The sequence below is a fragment of the Lissotriton vulgaris genome, chromosome 4_1, assembly GCF_964263255.1.
Source record: "Lissotriton vulgaris chromosome 4_1, aLisVul1.2, whole genome shotgun sequence".
Lineage (NCBI taxonomy): Eukaryota > Metazoa > Chordata > Amphibia > Caudata > Salamandridae > Lissotriton > Lissotriton vulgaris.
In genome coordinates, this window is record NC_141691.1 from 2061080739 (window position 1) to 2061098659 (window position 17921).

General features: G+C 47.4%; 1 protein-coding gene across 1 annotated transcript in view; it reads left to right on the top strand.

The window, feature by feature from the left end:
• Positions 1-17520, top strand: part of LOC147724976 (E3 ubiquitin-protein ligase TRIM39-like) — a 167340-nt gene extending 149820 nt beyond the window's left edge. Inside the window, exons 5-6 of the mRNA XM_086966459.1 lie at positions 11784-11833; positions 16848-17520. Of these exons, the coding sequence (XP_086822585.1) occupies positions 11784-11833; positions 16848-17356 (559 nt within the window). The 3' untranslated portion in view covers positions 17357-17520. The remainder of the gene's footprint in view (positions 1-11783; positions 11834-16847) is intronic.
• The last annotated feature ends 401 nt before the right edge of the window (positions 17521-17921 follow it).

Genomic DNA, 17921 nt, shown 5'->3' on the forward strand with positions numbered 1-17921 from the left:
CCGCCTCGTAATAATCAGCGCGATTATCAGCAACCTCCACAGTATCAGAGAAACTCGCAAAAGTTTGAGACTTCTCAACAGCGTTTTCCTATAGGCCCTAATCAGTGTGCGTATTGTAAAGAAGAGGGTCATTTCAAGAATAGTTGTCCGGTTCTGTTGCAACGCACGAATGGTGCTTCTGGTGTGAGAGGTCGAGGTGTTCAGCAAGCTCCTAGAGGTAGAGGACGTGGTGTGTTCCCCCAGAACGCGCGTTCCTTGCCTCCACAGAATTTGATGAATAGTTTTGATCAACAGAATGGTGCGTCTAGTAGGACGACTCAGTACTATGCGGACGACTACTGTGTCGAAGGTGAGAATATGGACGATAATGATTGCTAGGACAGCCATAGACAAAGAGACGGAGTTGTTTTAGTTCCAGTAGATCAGAGTGGACCTTATGTTGAAGTGATTACATCAGGTGTGTCAGAGCCTTTTCTGTTGGATACTGGTGCTGCGAAAAGTTCTATTATGCACTCTAAACTCCCTGGCGCACCTTTGTCTGGCTTAACGAATGTTTCAGTAGGGTTTTCTGGCGCCCTGGTTAGTAATCCGATTTTTAGTCCTTTGTCTCTTTCTGTTGGACCTTGCGAATTTGAAGCACTCCTTATTCTAACGACAGGTTGTGGTGAGAATTTGTTGGGTTTGGATTTGTTGAAGAGATTGTATGCGACATTGCATTGTTCTCCTTCAGGAGTACAGCTTACATTGGGTAAGAGAGTGATCTCTCCGATGTATTTGTCAAAAGATCGGCTTCCATTGGAATTGTCTTCTCTCCCTGATTCTCTTTGGGCTACTGGTCCTAACGATGTGGGTCTTTTGGAGATCCCGCCATATGTTGTGATGTTGAAAGCGAATGCTAGATTGCCCCGTATTCCCCCAATATCGGATTTCCAGTGATGGTGAAAGAGCACTTCTAGCGATCATCTATGATCTGATTGAGAAAGGTGTGATTGAAGAAATTAGAGGTAATGTGTGCAATAGTCCGGTTTTGCCTGTTCTGAAACGTACTGATTCTTCACAACCGCCTGTGTATAGGTTTGTGATCGATCTTCGTGAGGTGAATAAGATTGTAGTTCCGCAATTTCCTGTTGTGCCAGACATTACTGCTTTTCTGACTCTGATTCCAGCTTCTGCTACCTGGTTTTCGGTGATCGATTTGAAGAATGCTTTCTTCAGCTTCCCGGTTGCCGAGGAGAGTTATTGGCTTCTCTTTAGGAGGCCGAAGTTTCCGGTTCAAGCGCGCTCCTCAAGGCTATTGTGAGAGTCCATCCATCTATAGTCAGGCTTTGAAAACACAGCTTGATACGATTGTCTTACCTGATGGTGCTGCCCTTATTCAGTATGTCGACGATTTGTTAGTTGCTGCTGATACTGAAGAGATTTGTAAAGAGGCTACTTTGTCGTTGTTGCGTCATTTGTCTGACTTCCATCATAACGTGTCTCTTTAGAAGTTGCAGTATTGTCGACAAGAAGTGCACTACTTAGGTCATCTCTTATCGAAGGAGGGAAGAAGATTGACCCCAGAACGAATTCAAGCGATTGCGAAAATGAGTGTGCAAAATACACAGAGAGAAGTGCGTGCTTTCCTGGGTATTACGTCGTATTGTAGACAGTGGATTCCAAATTTTTCACTTCTTGCGAAACCTTTGCTAGCTCTTACTGTCAAGGATACTCCGAATCCTATTCCTTGGACTGACGAATGCCAGAAAAGTTTTTCAGAATTGCGTGATACATTGTGTTCAGCTCCTGTGTTAGGTACTCCCGACTACAGTAAGCCTTTTACATTCTATGTCCACGAGAGAGAGGGATGTGCATTGTCAGTTTTGACACAGCAGTTTGGAGATAAGCAACGTCCTTGTGCGTATTTCTTGTCAACTTTGGATCCGGTAGCTAGAGCGTTGCCGAGTTGTTTGAGAGCTACAGCGGCAGCGGCTGTCTCTATTCGACAGTCTGCCGGTTTGGTGATGGATAATACATTGATTGTAATGGTTCCACATGCAGTGGATACCTTGTTGAACAGGACAAAGACACAGCACTTAACTAGTGCTCGATTGTCAGGTTACGAGTTGACACTCTTAGCGAGTCATGTGCACATAAAGAGATGCAATACGTTGAATCCAGCTACGTTGTTGCCGATTTCAGTAGAGACATGTGTTTCTGAAAAGCATGATTGCTTTCTTAGGACAGAGGAGGAAACGAAAGGGAGAATTGATCTTAGGGACTTAGGGAGTGTGATGGTACCTTATGGGTAGATGGTTCGTGCTTCAAGCTTCCGAATGGTGATAAGACTGCGGCATATGCTGTTATGACTTTTCATACGATTGTTAAAGCTGCACGTATCCCACATAAATCAGCGCAAGCAGCAGAGTTGATTGCATTGACAAGAGCGTGTGTGTTGTTGAAAGGGAAACAAGTGACTGTGTACACTGACGGCCAGTATGCGATTGGTGTGGCTCATAGTTTTGGACGTTTGTGGAAAGAGCGTGGGTTCCTGACTTCGCATGGAACTAAGATTCAGCATGGTCAGTTGGTGAATGAACTTCTTGAGTCACTTACTTTGCCATTGCAAGTTGCGATTGTGAAATGCAGTGCACATAAGAAAGTTACTGATGATGTTGGTCGTGGTAATGCGTTTGCGGATGAAGTTGCGAAAGAAACGGTGAGACATGTGATGAGTCGAATGTATGTTGCGGCTCCGGCGAGATGGGTTCCGGATAGAAATATGTGTGAAGATACGATAGAGAGCGTGAAGTCAATTCAAGCTGAAGCTACAGAGAAAGAGTTGAATGAATGGAGAGAAAGTAAGGGTAAATTGGATTCGAATGGTTGTTGGGTTGAGTTGTCAGAGCATCAGCGATGGTTGTTACCTGATGCATAAGTGCTTGCAGTGGTTACGATGGCGCATGGAATGGCTCATATCAGTGCGAAAGGGGTTTGTAAGTTGTTGGCTCCAGTATGGCAAAATGCTGGAATTCCTAAGTGTGCAGAGAATCTGGTAAAGAATTGTATGGTTTGTCTGATGTACAATCCTGGTAAGGGAACTCCAACTCCAGCTGGTCATTTTGCACCTCCGACGTATCCGTTTGAGGCTTTGCAATTAGATTTCATCCACATGGAGAGGTGCAACAACTTGAAATATGTACTCGTGGTTGTTTGTGCCTTCTCGAGATGGGTAGAAGCATATCCCCTGAAAGATAATACTGCTTTGTCCACAGCTAAAGCCCTTGTTAAGGAATTTTTCCCTAGATTCGGTTTGCCGAGAATGGTCTGGAGTGACAATGGGAGTGAATTTGTGGGTCAAGTGATGAAGAGAGTGTGTGAAGGTTTGGGAATTCGACAAAAGTTCCATGCTGCAAATCACCCCCAATCTGCTGGTCTGGTAGAATGCTTTAATGGCACCCTTAAGTTAAAACTGGCCAAGATTCAGGCGAGCTCTGGTCTACAATGGCCCGAGGCTTTGCCGCTAGCACTTTTGTCAACTAGGATGACTGTACATTCACAAGTGGGACTTAGTCCTTATGAAGTTGTTTTTGGTCGCCCGGCAAACATATGGGGAGTGCCGAGGCCAACCAAATTCAGTGAAATTGAACACCCTGTATTGCTTGACTATCTGTACGAATCGACGGCTAAATTGCGTGTTTTACACCAACAGGGTCATGATACATTGCCTCAGGCTTCTGGAGATTCAGGACACGCCATGGATCCTGCTTCCTGGGTTCTGGTCAAGAATTTTCAGTGGACCAAGAACGATCAGCCCCACTGGACCGGACCTTACTTGGTGTTGTTATCGACGCGATCTGCAGTGCGAGTGCGCGGTAAAAAGAACTGGATCCATGGCGTACATTGTAAGAGAGCTCCTTTGCCTCTGCTGTACGACCAGTGGGTCCAGAAAGGTATTCCAGACTCTGAAACTGAAACCGTGCCTCATTTTCTGCCATATAGCAATGCATGTTTAATTGGGAAAAACTCTGAGCGTGAAAGCGAAGATCTTCTGCAAGAAGCTGTGCCACCGTCAGTTCAACAGGATACAACTGAACCTAAACTTTTGTTTCGTGATCAGACATTGCCTGGCAAAGGCCGTTATAATTTGCGACCAAGAGTCGTTGGACAAATAAAATAAAGTCTTTTCTTTGCTATTTTTGAATCTATTCCTTCTCCTCCGAGAAACAGTTTTGACCGATTTTTGTTTTTCGAACCGCCATCTGGGTTCAGCTGTAGGATCGCGGTATAAAGACTTAGAGCCTACTGCCGTGTAGACACAAGGTCGATGGTTCTGGTTTGTTCTAGGGCGTTCCCATGGACATTCAGAGGTACACTGAGCGAATCGAACCAACTGCTGCGAACAGCACGGTTAGAGGATGGAGTTTTTTGAGATGGCGAGACCTGTTAAAAGAATGAGCTTTAAGAGCAAAATGTGTAAAATTATGAGCAGACAGTGTTTTTTAATATTGTGTCTTTTTATGCTACTTAGTTTAATGATGTTTCTGATGGGATATATTATATTCTCTTTTCAAGTGATGTTTGCACCCACTACATATCCTATGCCTCCTCCTACTGTTTACTCGCATTCTTTTTACCCTCTGCCCGAACATGAGTCCATTAGGAGATTGGAATTCGTCAATAACTCCTTTGTTCAGCTTCTGCACCAACACCAGCTAGTAGTGAACACGAATAATTGTTGGGTGTGTGGTCCTATGCCTCATACTACTGATAAAGGTATTCCTTACCTGGTCCTGCCATTTAGCTACAATGGTTCTGTGTGGGCATACAGAACGATGTTCATCTATGCTCGTGAAGTTTATCCCCTACATTCTGTGAAAGACAATCCGAAGAATAGTACTCTAGTTAAGGGTACAGTCAATATGATTAGAGGAATTAGCTCTTATCAGACTATCCCGAAAGATGAGACACTAGCGTATATTGGATGGAATGTTACTGGATATGGAGTTAGTCTGAGTGAGAACCAGCGAGCGAAAAGATCCTCTCCGATTTGGATCATACCCCATCAGGGTCATTTCTGTCTGCAAGGTAATGGCAAGAATCCGAGAGCTCAGTTAGGGAAGAGAGTTTGCACTGAGACGTATGTTTTTGCGTCCCAGACTTCCCCATCGTTTTTAGCAGCTAAGGGTACCTATTTTGTCTGTTATGATAGAGCGTACACATGGTTGCCCCCTGATTTCTCGGGCAAGTGTTTTGTCTCGTTCCTGTTGCCTCCAACGTATACAGCTGTGGCAGATTACCACAAGACGAGAGTTGATAGAGGTGTCTTCAGTAAGGAGGATACTGCAGGACAAGAATTAGGAGATTTCTTGAAGGGTTTTCTGCCGTTTTGGGGACCTATGGCTAACAGCAGGAACATCCGACAACTGACGAGAGTGGTTGAGTCCACCATAGTTGAGACTGCTGGTGCCCTTAATAACTTGACTGCTGAGCTCCAGTCGGATCGCCTTATGACTCTTCAGAACAGAGTTGTGTTAGATGTCATACTTGCAGATAGAGGAGGGGTATGTAAATTGATTCAATCGAGCTGCTGCGTTTTCATTCCAGACAACGCTCCGACAGTCTACCAAGCCATTTCCAAGCTACATAAGATCTCCGAGTCTGTACATGTGGACGAAGGAGATTGGTCGTTAATGGGATGGTTTTGGGGATTGTTATCCACCTGGGAATGGAAGATTCTGATGGTCATTGGGATGATCTTAGCTATCCTTTTTCTGTTCTGTCTTTGTGTACAGTGTGCTCCTGCTATTTGTGGCCTTTGTGCTACTTCTTGTGCAAGGAGACCTGTCCAGAGAGAGTTACTAAGTACTAGGATGATGCTACAGCAACATCTTGATGATCTGATGAATATAGACCTGGATTCAGACTGACATGAGTTTGGGTTTATTGCCTTTGTAAGGGCAAAAAGAGGGTCTGAGGTTCCGTGATTCTGAACCCGTTCCATAAAGGTCGTCGTATCGTGACGAGTTTGGTATCAGTGGACCGCAAATGATGAGTGCGGTATGTACTAGTGTTTTCATCATGTTCAATTGATGGATACACTGTGTATTCAGGGATTTCGTTCTGAACCTTTGGGTTCCATTTTGTGTACGGCAGCCATTTTGTGGTTGCCCTCACATAGGCCAATGACTACGGCCGAGCGAGTCTTCGGGACACGTACACCTTTAGCTGACTTCTAGATGACCTGAGCGAACTGACTCCATTGCCCGAAGCTAACCTTGTTGAGCCAGTTCCTTGTTTGGCAGCTGGTCAAGATGGAGATCAAAGAGCAGGACATTGCTGAGTTTATGGTACATGCACACACCCTTCTATCTTGCTTCTCATCTGTTTCTGTTCCTTCTTTTATGGCCTATTTATGGTTTGGGTTGAGGTTCTTTTATTATGGGTTTGTCCGGCCTGTCCGAGCAAGAATGTTGGGTTTTCCTTGTAATTGATGGTTGGCTGGACAACTGAAAGTGGGCTTGTTGTTATGCGATACCTTTTGAAATGTCACTTTGTGATTGGACAGTTCGCAAGTTATTGATGCTAGTCAGGAATGTGATTTTTGGCATAAAAGACGATGTCTCGCAATGCGAAAATTGTACAGTCTCTGATGAACCACCCGTGTCGTGCTTCGTAGACTTCTGTTCCTGGTTTCAGCCAATAAATCTGATCTTTGACATCACCGAGAAGTATCCTGTGTCTCTGTATTCTAAGACAGGTGAACCCGAAGACATTGGGCGTGCCCCTGGCGCCGCTGGGTTCTAAAACCTGGTTCTTCACACAGTTGATTTAAGATGCCCTGCAGGCACTAAAACACTAAGCACAGAAATGGGCTTGTACCTGTGTCTGAGTCACAATGGCATGTATTGTCCAAAATCCAGGTATAAACAAATCCATTGGGCATTCTATTAAAAAGTACACTTAATGATTTCTCTACTGCTCCACTTGTTAGATTAGGTTCCTTTAATCTGGATATTAATTCATCTGAATACTTTTATAATTTGTGCCTACTTTAATTTTTACTCATTCTTTAGTAATATCGCTCCAGTCTTCAAAGGGTTCCTCCAGTCCTTATGAACCCAACCCTGTTCCTTAAATCTGCTTTTGGTGGAAAGAAATCTTTTTGTCCCTCAACGACTTCCCTTCAGCCTACAGCATCCTCGGGTCTGCATCAAACCAATCCTCGAACCTTTGAAAGTGTTTCAGAACCCTCACTTAAGTCAAGAAAGACGCAGAGAGAGAAATAGAGAGAAGGTGGAAGAAGAAAGAGGTAGAAGGAGAGACAAAGGCGATTGACCAGGAAGGGAGTGAAGGGGGAAAAATGCAGAGGGAGGTGGAGAAGAGGAGAGTGAAAGAGACACGGACAGGAATTAGAGAGAAGAGCCCTGCTTGCTGGTGGCGCCATTCCACTTTTGGAGCTGCCCTGGAGTGAATATCCAGTACACGTGGTTTGGGATAATCTGAAAGCAGTTTGGGTCGTAACAGAGGGGCTAATCCTCTGATACTTCACAGAACAAAACCTGGGAGCAGTTCACAACAACAAGCGATAGAAGAAAAGTCGAGGACCCATCTTAAGGGAGTGTTCGAAGCAGCCAGCAAGACATAGTCAACCCAAAGGCTGTAGACGGAAATGAGATATCCACAAACAGAATTTGCAGCAGGGTCCAAGGTGCAGGACCTCAGAGACTCCAAGGTGCAGGACCTCTGAGACTCTAAGGTGCAGGACCTCAAGGACTCCAAGGTGCAGGACCTCAGAGAATACAAGGTGCAGGACCTCCCAGACTTCAAGCTGCAGGACCTCAGACACAGCAATACATTTTGTATGCTCCTTGAACTAGGGCATAAAACTAGGGTTGAAGCTCCTTACTAAAGGACGAGACAGATTTCTGAGAGGATGTGGGTTTTAGACATTTCCAATCCTGTTTCAAAGCACTAAAGGGACATTTGAGGATTGGCAGTGGTGCCGTAAACTACTGATACGGGCCCTGTTCACATCCACACAGCCCCCACTGATATGTGTACTGCCCACCCACATCATTCTTGCATGCTTTACAGACACGATTCAGACAGGAGACTCCTGAGTTTTAAAGCCAAAATGGTTTTAGATCTGTTGTCTCCTGCCTAAAATGATCATTTTCAATGTTAATCAAAAAAATTTTTTAACTCCTCAGATTTTTGTCCACTATCTTACTCTTCCCTGCTTTCATATACTGACATATATGCATATACAAGTTATAACCACTTGTCACACAATATACTAGACCGAACACTGCATAGAGCACACAGTTCTAAAGCAGCCGCTGTCCTAGAAGGCAGACTATACTAGACAACACTGTACTACAGAGCACACTGGAGACAGAGAGGACACAGCTCTACAACACCCACTGTCCTAGATGGTAGACTACTCTAGACAGTTGTACTACAGAGCACATCACAGACAGTGCACTGTGCTAGAGTACCCCCCACTGTCCTGAGGGAGGATCCCTGAGGGACGCCGCAGATTATCTCGGTGGTTTTTGAGCGGAAGGGTGGTAGGCGGACGCTCTGGGTTCTGCCGGAGAGGAAGGATGTGGTCCTGGCCAGAGCCTTCTCTTGGATTCCGGCATCATGGAGGCGTGCTGATAGGGTGCAGTGGCAGACCGTGTGGAAGGCTGCTGATAGGTCCAGGAGTATAAGGGCGGCTGTTTCTCCCTTGTCCATCAGGATCCTGATGTCATCGGTGGCGGCGATGAGGGCAGTTTCGGTGCTGTGGTTGCTGCGAAAACCGGATTGGGAAGGGTCCAGATTGTAGTTGTCTTCGAGGTACCGGGTTAGCTGTTTGTTGACAGTCTTCTCTGTCACTTTTGCCGGGAACGGGAGCAGGGAGATGGGCCGGAAGTTCTTGAGGTCCTTGGGGTCCCCCTTGGGTTTCTTCAGTAGGTTGTTGATCTTGGCGTGCTTCCAGCTTTCCGAGAAGGTTGCTGTCTCGAAGGAGATGTTGATTGCTTTCCGGAGGTGCGGCGCAATGGTTGTGCTGGCTTTGTTGAAAATGTGGTGAGGGCAGGGGTCGGATGGGGATCCGGAGTGGATAGAGTTGATGGTTTTGATGGTGTCTTCGTCACTGACAGTGGACCAGGCGGTCAGGCGGCTGGTGCGGGTGGAGGTCCCGGGGGTGGTGGTCTTGGTGGTGGGTGCGGGGTGTCGGAGTTGAGGCTGTCATGGATGTCGGTGATCTTGTGATGAAAGAAGGTGGCCAGGGAGTCACACAGGTCCTGTGATGGTGGAATTTCGTTGGTGTTGGAGCTGGTGTTGGAGAGTTCTTTCACGATGCCGAAGAGCTCTTTGGTGTTGTGTGCATTGTTATCCAGGCGGTCCTTGAGGGCGGTCCTCTTAGTGGTCCTGATGAGTTGGTGGTGTCTGCAGGTGGCATACTTATGGGCTGTGTGGCTGTCTGGTGTTCGGTCTCGGAGCCATTTCTTCTCCAGCTTCCGAAAGGTGCGCTTGGATGTCTGGAGGTCTTCGGTGAACCAGGCGGCTTTCTTGCTGGTGTGGTTGGTTTTGAAGGTCTTGAAGGGGGCAAGGGCATTGGCGCAGTCGTTGATCCACTGTTTGAGGTTGGTTGCGGCGGTGTCGGGGTCGCCGGGTGTTCAGGGCGAGGGTGGATGTCAGTTGGTCCTTGGTGACCTTGCCCCAGCAGCTGCGTGGCAACTGTTGGGTGCGGTGGTGTGTGGTGGGTTTCTTGAAGGTGAAGTGGACGCATCTGTGGTCGGTCCAGTGGGGTGCAGTGGTGTGGTTGAAGGAGACGCGGGGGCTTGCGGAGAAGATGGGGTCCAGCATGTGTCTGGCGGCGTGGAAGGAGGTCCTCGCGAGCTGTTTGAGCCCGAGGTTGGCTAGATTGTTGATCAGGGCGGTGGAGTTGGCGTCGTTGTTGTTCTCGAGGTGGAAGTTAAGGTCCCCGAGGAGGATGTAGTCCGTGGAGGCGAGGGCATGGGTGCTGATGAGGTTGGCGATGGTGTCGTTGAACTGTGGTCATGGTCCCGGCAGCAGTCACGGGCACCTAGGAGGAGCCGTGCAGCGTGGGGAGCGACCTGAGGTCAGGTCCTAAGTGATTTAAACAGAAAGAAACACAATTAGATGATGGCACTTGCGTGTCCCACAAAGGAAGTCTTTTCATCGAATTGTACTCCCAGATTTTTCACTTTGGGAACAGGAATTGGTGAAGCTCACATTTTCTAAGGTCACCATTTGAGAGACCAGAACGATGGACGATTGCCGAAGAGAAGCACCTCTGTTTTGTCCAAGTTTAATTTCAGACAATTTCAGATCTACTATCTTGGCCATAAAAGGAAGCAGAGAAATTGGCCTATAATTGCTGTGGTTATCTGCGTCCAGGTTCGGCTCTTTTTTAGGAGAGGGAGAATCGATGCTATTTTCAATTTTTTGGGAAAGTGCCCTAAAAGGAACATTTGATAAAAAATCTATAGTAGATGGCCAGGAACAATCGCTGTTGTACTCTGGGTGTACAAGGATCAAAAGGCGACCCTGACTTGATTGAACAGGTCTGTTACTTGACCAGTTGTGAAGGGGCGAGAAGGAAGAAAAGATAGCGTTCAAACAGTGATATGGCTCTGATTATTCTGCTTCCACGTTTGCTGCTTCCCTGGTGCTGGTCTCTATTTGGGAGCCATCGGATATCACCGACTGTGGGTTGTTAGTCATGCAAGCCTCCTCAGAGCTTTGGTTTGCAGCGAAGACATTAAAGATAACCTCTACTTTGTCTTTAAAGAAAGTAGCGAGTTTGTTAAAGAAAGAGGCGTCTGCATGGAGTTTTTAGCCAGCGAGGGATTGCTCAGTTTGACCACTGTAGGAAAAAGCTCTTTGGGTATTAATCGCTGAATTAATTTTGTTGGGGCCTATCTGACCAATAGAAATGAGTGGACACAAGAGACAAAGGGGGAGTGTTAGTGAGAAAGAGAAAGAGTGTGTGTATTTGTGTGTGTGTGTGTGTGTGGGGGTGTGTGTGTGTGTGGGGGTGTGTGTGTGTGTGTGTGTGTGAGATAAGTGTTATTCAGTTAAACAGTGAAGCAACGAGGGGCAGAGGGAGTGATACAGATGTCGAGACAGAGATAGAGAGTGTGAGTGTAGTAACAGAAATTGTTCACAATGATCTTTGTGCTGTTTGTCACAGAGAGAGACAAAGTCGAGGAAGGAGAGAGAGAGTGAAACAAAGTAGAGAGTGTGGCATATAGATTAAGTGTTTGCATTTGCAATAACAAGGAATGTTCAGTTTCCCTTGAGATCCCTGGAGCTTTCTGAAAGAGAGGGAGGCAGGAGGAGACACTCATAGAGGCAGCGAGAGAGAAACACAGTGGTGTGACTGAGGGAGAGAGAGTGACACAGGTAATCAGATAAATAGACAGAAACAGAGATGGAGAGTGGCCGGGTGTGTTGGTGGCTGAGTTTTTCACGGTTTCCTCTGAGATCCTGAAGCTTGTATTATCAGGTGCTAATCCCTGCAAGGTTCAGAGCAGAGGAGCGTTCCGAGTGGAAGGAATAGTGTGTGACACTTTTGGATGCCCTCTAGAGGTGCGGGTGTGCGTGTGTGCGTGCGTGTGCGTGTGTGTGTGTGAGTGTGAGTGTAGCAAGACACACCAAGTGCTGTTCTGCAGGCGCTCCTGTGATGTCAGTATTTTATTTCTAATACTAGGGTGTTTGTGCTGTTCCTTTTCATATCCCTTTGCCTCTGTGTGTCTGTGACACTAACATGATTTGTGTCCCTTCAGGTGTGAGGAGGTGAAGTTTCAGGGTCCAGAAAAGATCAAGAAATATAAAGGTAAGTGGACTTGAGCTGACAGGTCCCATTCACCCCACCCCACGGATCTGTGATGAGACCCCTTCTAAGTCCAGAACCTATGGCCGTGGCCCCGAACAGGAGCCATGAAAATGACGAGCAATCCAAAGGGGTCCCTTTAGGGCAGAGCTCGATCATGGACACAGTGAAACTAAAGTGTGTCTGATCCTGGGGCCTGTATAAGCTGCAGTACAGTACTCTCACTAGGAGACGCTGCATAGTGTGAACTTTTAATCAAAAGCAGTCCTGCTCTACTCCGTGTACTGTAGTTTGCAGTGTAATCTCTAGTGCAGTGCAGTGTTTAGTGCAGTGTGATGTCTGATGCTCTTGCTAGTACAGTGGGTGTTTTACACTATGTGTAGTCTGGTGTAGTGTGCTATCTAGGACAGCCTAGTACTTTGTTTCCTGTTTCGTAGAGTGTGCTGTTTAATGTATACTGATACTGTGTCTTTTGTAGTGTTTTTTGGCCTCGGTGCAAGCTTCCCTGACTCTGAACATGTTTAGAAGTTGCCGAAGTGCAAGTGTCTGTCGTACAGCACAGGTCTAACACATTTCGAAAGTGCACATTTTACACAGTCAGATCAGGTATACATACATGGAAGTGCAAGCTTCCTTCTCTCAGAACAGGCCCTCCATTTTCAAAAGTGGTGCAAGCTTCTCTCACTTTGCACATGTCCACGAGATGAAGACGTACAAGCTTTTGTTACTCATAATAGTTAACACACACAGAACCTGTCTAGGACATGTGGGTGAATAGGTGGCATACGCAGACATATAAGCTTCCTACACTCAGAACAGGCCAGATATACACATACAGAAGAGCAAGCTTCTCTCACTCAGAACACAGATGCACAAGTGCAAGCTTTCCTGTCTCACAACAGGTACTGCACTCTCTCAGAACGTCACTTCCTTACTAGTATCAATAACAGGATCAAAAACCCGTCAACCGTGTTGGGATTGCGGTCGAGAATGTGATAAGAACATATGGTATCCCAACTGGTATTATTCAAAGGCAATTAGTGAGGATATGAGTACAACATTATCCAAAAGGAAGCAAGGAGACTCTATTTGATTATAGCATGTGTTCATTGCATCATTTATGTAAAGAATTTGGGAAAAAGGCAAAGAAAAGGAGGGAGCAAATAGCAGTTGTAACAGCACTGCAATATACAATTAAAATAAATGAAAACAACCCAAATTGCACATGGTGCTCGAGGTGTGTGAGTGAAAACCAAGGTAGCGACGCAGGTGACAATGTGATCAGCGTGGACGGTGCATAGTGACTAGTGCATAAATATACAGTGAATAATTGGCACAATGTGGTTCCAGGTAACTTTAGGAGTTTGTTTCTACTTTGGTTTGATATGTTGTCCGTGAACCACTTTGTGTAGAGTGCCTATGATCGCGCTCGATGGTCGACAGCGTTTCGATCCACATTAATCGGGATCTTCATCAGGACTGGGTTGGGTCAAAGGCAGTGCTGTACATGGGGGCAAAGGAAAGGGGTAGGACAGGAAGGCAAAGGAAAGACGGAAGCGATGGGACATGGGTAAGTAGGAGTGGCTGTCAAGTGACACGCGTACTGGGGTGGAGAGGGAGAATGGGTTACACTCTGAACGGTAAGGTATGGAGCCGGAAGTGAGGGAACCTACCAGCATGCGTGGAATTCAGTCATAGGGTACTTGAGGCACTTCTGTCAAATGGCACTCGAAGGCTCGCTATAGCTGGGTCTAATGTGGCAGGATCTAGTGAGCATGGTAGAGGCTAGAAAAGGAGGGGAAGGTTGGTGTTCTGGGCTTACCGGTAAGGGGTGGCGTAACGGAGGCGGGCGGTAATTAACTAAGTGGTAGTACCTAGTGGCCCTCAGTCGATAAGTACTAGAGGATTCTTTCTCACGGAATCTAATGTGGCATGATCTAGTAGGCGCTGATGTGGCTGGGACGGTGGGGGGGGAAGAAGGGGGGCAGAAGATGGGGGGGAAAGGGCGTGCTGGAATGGCGGGTACGGCGTGATGGAGTGGCGGGTACGGGATAGCAAGGCTGAGACGTGCGGCAATTGACTAATTCGCGAGAGCGCATAGGCAGGGGGAGTACTGGAGCATGCCCAGTGCAGGAAATAAGAAATAGCTACGTGGTGTGGATATAACAAGTATTGGAAGCCGGGGTCCGGAACGTCAAATTTTGTCAAAAGGGATCGGGGGGGGAGGAAAGACGGAGGTGAGTGTTGGGTGTTGGGCTAGACCAACTATGCAAGGTATGGAGAAGAAAAGGACTCACTGGTATCATCGTGTGAATCAGCCGATGTGGAGGTGCGGAGTCCATGGAAGCATGGAGGATAAGGTTGCCTGGGGGAAGAAAAGGGGGGGGATGAGTGCCATGTGTGGTGGAGAGGGAGGTCCGAAAGATGGAGTGGAAAGGTAGAAGCCTTACCAGGGGCGGTGGGTCAATTGCGCATCAGGAGCGGGCCCAAGAAGGAAAATTCCTTCATACCGATCCGGCAGTGATTGGCGTCGAGAGAGTAAATCTGTGGGAGCAAGGACGCGCTGTGATTAGTACCAAGACAGTGGCGTGAGGCGCAATCTATTCGGCAAGGGAGGCAAGGCAAAGCGGGGAGTCGTACCTCTGTCAAGCGAGGAGCTGTGGGAAGCTTGTGCGGGGCTGGTGTTTCCTTGGAGATGCTTGTGGCAACCAGAAGCCTCATGCGGATTGGTTGGGGGGCGGGGCTCCATGACGTGTGGACCCGATGGATGGGAGGGAGCCTGTGGTTGGGCAAGTTACCTGGAACCACATCGTGTCAATTATTCACTGTATATTTATGCACTAGTCACTATGTGCCGTCCACGCTGATCACATTTTCACCTGCGTCGCTACCTTGGTTTTCACTCGCACACCTCGAGCACCATGTGCAATTTGGGTTGTTTTCATTTGTTTTGGTTGTATATTGCAGTGCTGTTACAACTGCTATTTACTCCCTCCTTTTCTTTGCCTTTTTCCCAAATTGTTTACATAAATGATGCCATGAGCACATGCTATAATCAAATAGAGTCTCCTTGCTTCCTTTTGGATAATGTTATACTCATATCCTCACTAATTGCCTTTGAATAATACCAGTTGGGATACCATATGTTCTTATCACTTCCTTACTAGGGCAGTGTCCCATACAGTGCAAGGTTCTTGTTAATGCTGTCTTGTGCACTGTACTGTGTGGTGTGGTGCACTGTACTGTCTTGTGCACTGTACTGTCTTGTACAGGGTTCCACACAGCACAGTGCTCTTGCTAGTTGTCCTGTCTTGCACAGTGTGCCCTCTGGGGCAGTGTGATGTCTACTGCAGCGTACCTTTCAACAGTGTGACACCTTGTACAGTGCAGTGCAGATTTCTGTCTAATACAGTGTATCCACTAGTGCAGTGAGCTGTCTAGTGCAGTGTGCTTTATAATATAGTATACCATCTATTACTGTGTGTCATCTGGTGCAGTGAGCTCCCTAGCACTGTGTACTGTCCAGTGCACTGTAGCGCCCGGTGCATGGATTGAAAAGTGCAATCAACTAACTCAGAAGGAATTGACTGCGGTCTTCAGGAGACCAAACGAGAGTCAGTCTCCGTCCCGACCCCCCGGAATCAAGAAAATGGAAAGGAAAACAAGAGCGCCTTTGCTCTTGAGGTGAGAAACCGAGATTCAGGCTCTGTCCCGACCCCCTGGAATCAAGGAAATGGAAAGGAAAACAAGAGTGCCTTTGCTCTTGAGGTAAGAAACCGGGATTCAGGCTCTGTCCCGACCGCCTGGAATCAAGGCTAAGATCGCTTGAGATCTTGAATAAAAGACATCCGAAAATACAAGACACGCATCAGTGGGATATCTTTATGCAACTTTATGTGTTTATCTCTAAACGTTTGCAGAGGATTCATATGCACAGTAAAGTGGTCGGCTGACCACAAACGTGGGGAGCTGGTGGTTTTTCCCTCCCTCTTGCACCGTGCCAGATTACTTGCTATAACTGATAAATACTTGCGATAGACCTCAGTGCGCCCTGGGCCTTTTACCTACCACTGATTGAGTATATCTTTTGTGAAATAGTGTATTGTCTCTTGTGTTGTGCTCTCCAGTGCTGTATGCTGCCTAGAACTATGTGCTGTCTAATACAGTGTATTTTCTTGTGCAGTGTCCTAATGCAGTGTTAGTTCTAGTGCAGTGTATTGTGTACTGTGCAGCACTTTGTTCGGCCTATCCCAGTGAGTGATCTCATGCAGTGTGCTGATTGGTGCAGTGCACTGTCTTGTACATTGCACTATTTTAGGGTTCAGCTGAATGAAGCGTGTGGTCTAGTATAGTATGTGTAATAGTGCAGTGTGCATCTAGGACTGTGTGCTCTCTACTGCACTGTAATGCCAAGTGCAGCATACCCTGTACTGCAGTGTGCTGCCTCTCATTGTGTTGTCTAGAGCAGTGTGCAGCTTTGCATAGTGTTCCCTCTACTAAATTGTACAACAATGTGCTGTCGTTTTGTACAGTGTGCTTTCTTTATCGTTATGATCTATTGTGCAGCTTAACATCAAGTGCAGTTGTCTTTTGGGATGTGCTGTCGAGAGCTGTGCACCATCTAATAGAGTGTGCTGTCTAGTGCAGTGCAGTGTGCGCTGTATACTACCTTGTACCGTGTATTACTGAGTATCATCCAGTGCAAAGAGTGGCCTAGAGCAGTGTGCAGTTTAGTACTGCGAGTATCTATCACAGTGTGTAGGACAGTGGTCTCTCAAGCACAGTGCTCTGTCTAGGACAGTGGGGGGGTGTGCTCTGTAGTACTGCGAGCTGTTTAGTGCAGTCTCCCATCTAGGACAGTGTAGATCCAGGTAACTGCAGTTCAGTGCGCTCCCCCCAGTTAGGTGTGGTATAGTGTAGTATATTGTAAAGTGCAGTGTAAAGCACAGTGTGGTTCGTTGTGATTGGTCCTCTGTGCTGCAGCTTAAATCTCTCATTCTGATTCTCTTCTCTGCAGTGACGGTGACTCCGGATCCAGACACAGCGCATCCTGTGCTCCTCCTGTTCGTAGGGGGGACACGTGTGGGATGGACATTCACAGCACAGCCCCTGCCGGACACCCCCAAGAGATTCACCTCTGATCCCTGTGTGCTGGGGAGCGAGGGGTTCACCTCAGGCAGACATTACTGGGAGGTGCAGCCGCTGTGGGAGGCGGGATGGGCTGTGGGGGTCGCAGCAGAATCTGTGGAGAGGAAGGGATGGATCACATGGTCCCCTGAGGGGGGAGTCTGGGCTGTGGAGAGGCAGTGGAATGGTCAGTACTGGGCTCTCACCTCCCCTGGGACTCCTCTGTCCTGTCTTACTGAGAATCCCCCAAAGCTGGGGGTGTATCTGGACTACGACGGGGGGCGTCTGTCCCTGTACAATGCAGACTCCATGGAGCTGCTCTACACTTTCCCCCGGGCCCCCTTCACGCACAGGCTCTTCCCGATCTTCCGTCTCTGGGCAGAGGTGAGGCTGGAGTAGGAGCTGCAGCCCCCCCCTCCCCTGAACATTGCATTCATGCTCCCCTCCCCACCCCTAGAGGTCCCTGGGGGAGTGGCCCCCCTTGCTTGACTCCTGTGGGGGAGGGGCAGTCACTCTTGTGTTGGGGATCGGTGACCCTGGTTGTGGTTCATATGGGAGGGGCTGTGTCTATGAGTCATGTTATTATATATAAATATTAATTTAGAGCAAGTCAGTTGATACGATAACTGTTTGTTACTGTGTTTACTTACCTTGTGACCCGCCCCGTTCCGCCGCGTCCTTGTGGGCGTTTGCACGTGGAGGGTGAGGCAGCCCAACACTTCCGGGCTCGGCAGAAAGCAGGTCAGCGCTCTAGTCGCGCTGTCCTGCCCTTGATATAAATAAGGGAGGGTGCTGGGCTCGCGCCGTGGATGATTACCTGTCGGTGGCAGAGACAGGCACATCCATTTTGCACGCTGGACTGATAACTGGTGAAGCATATGTATTTGCGCCATTGCTGATATACTGCTGATATACTGAACCTATTTTAAATGATACATTTTTTTCGAGCGCATTACTTTTAAAT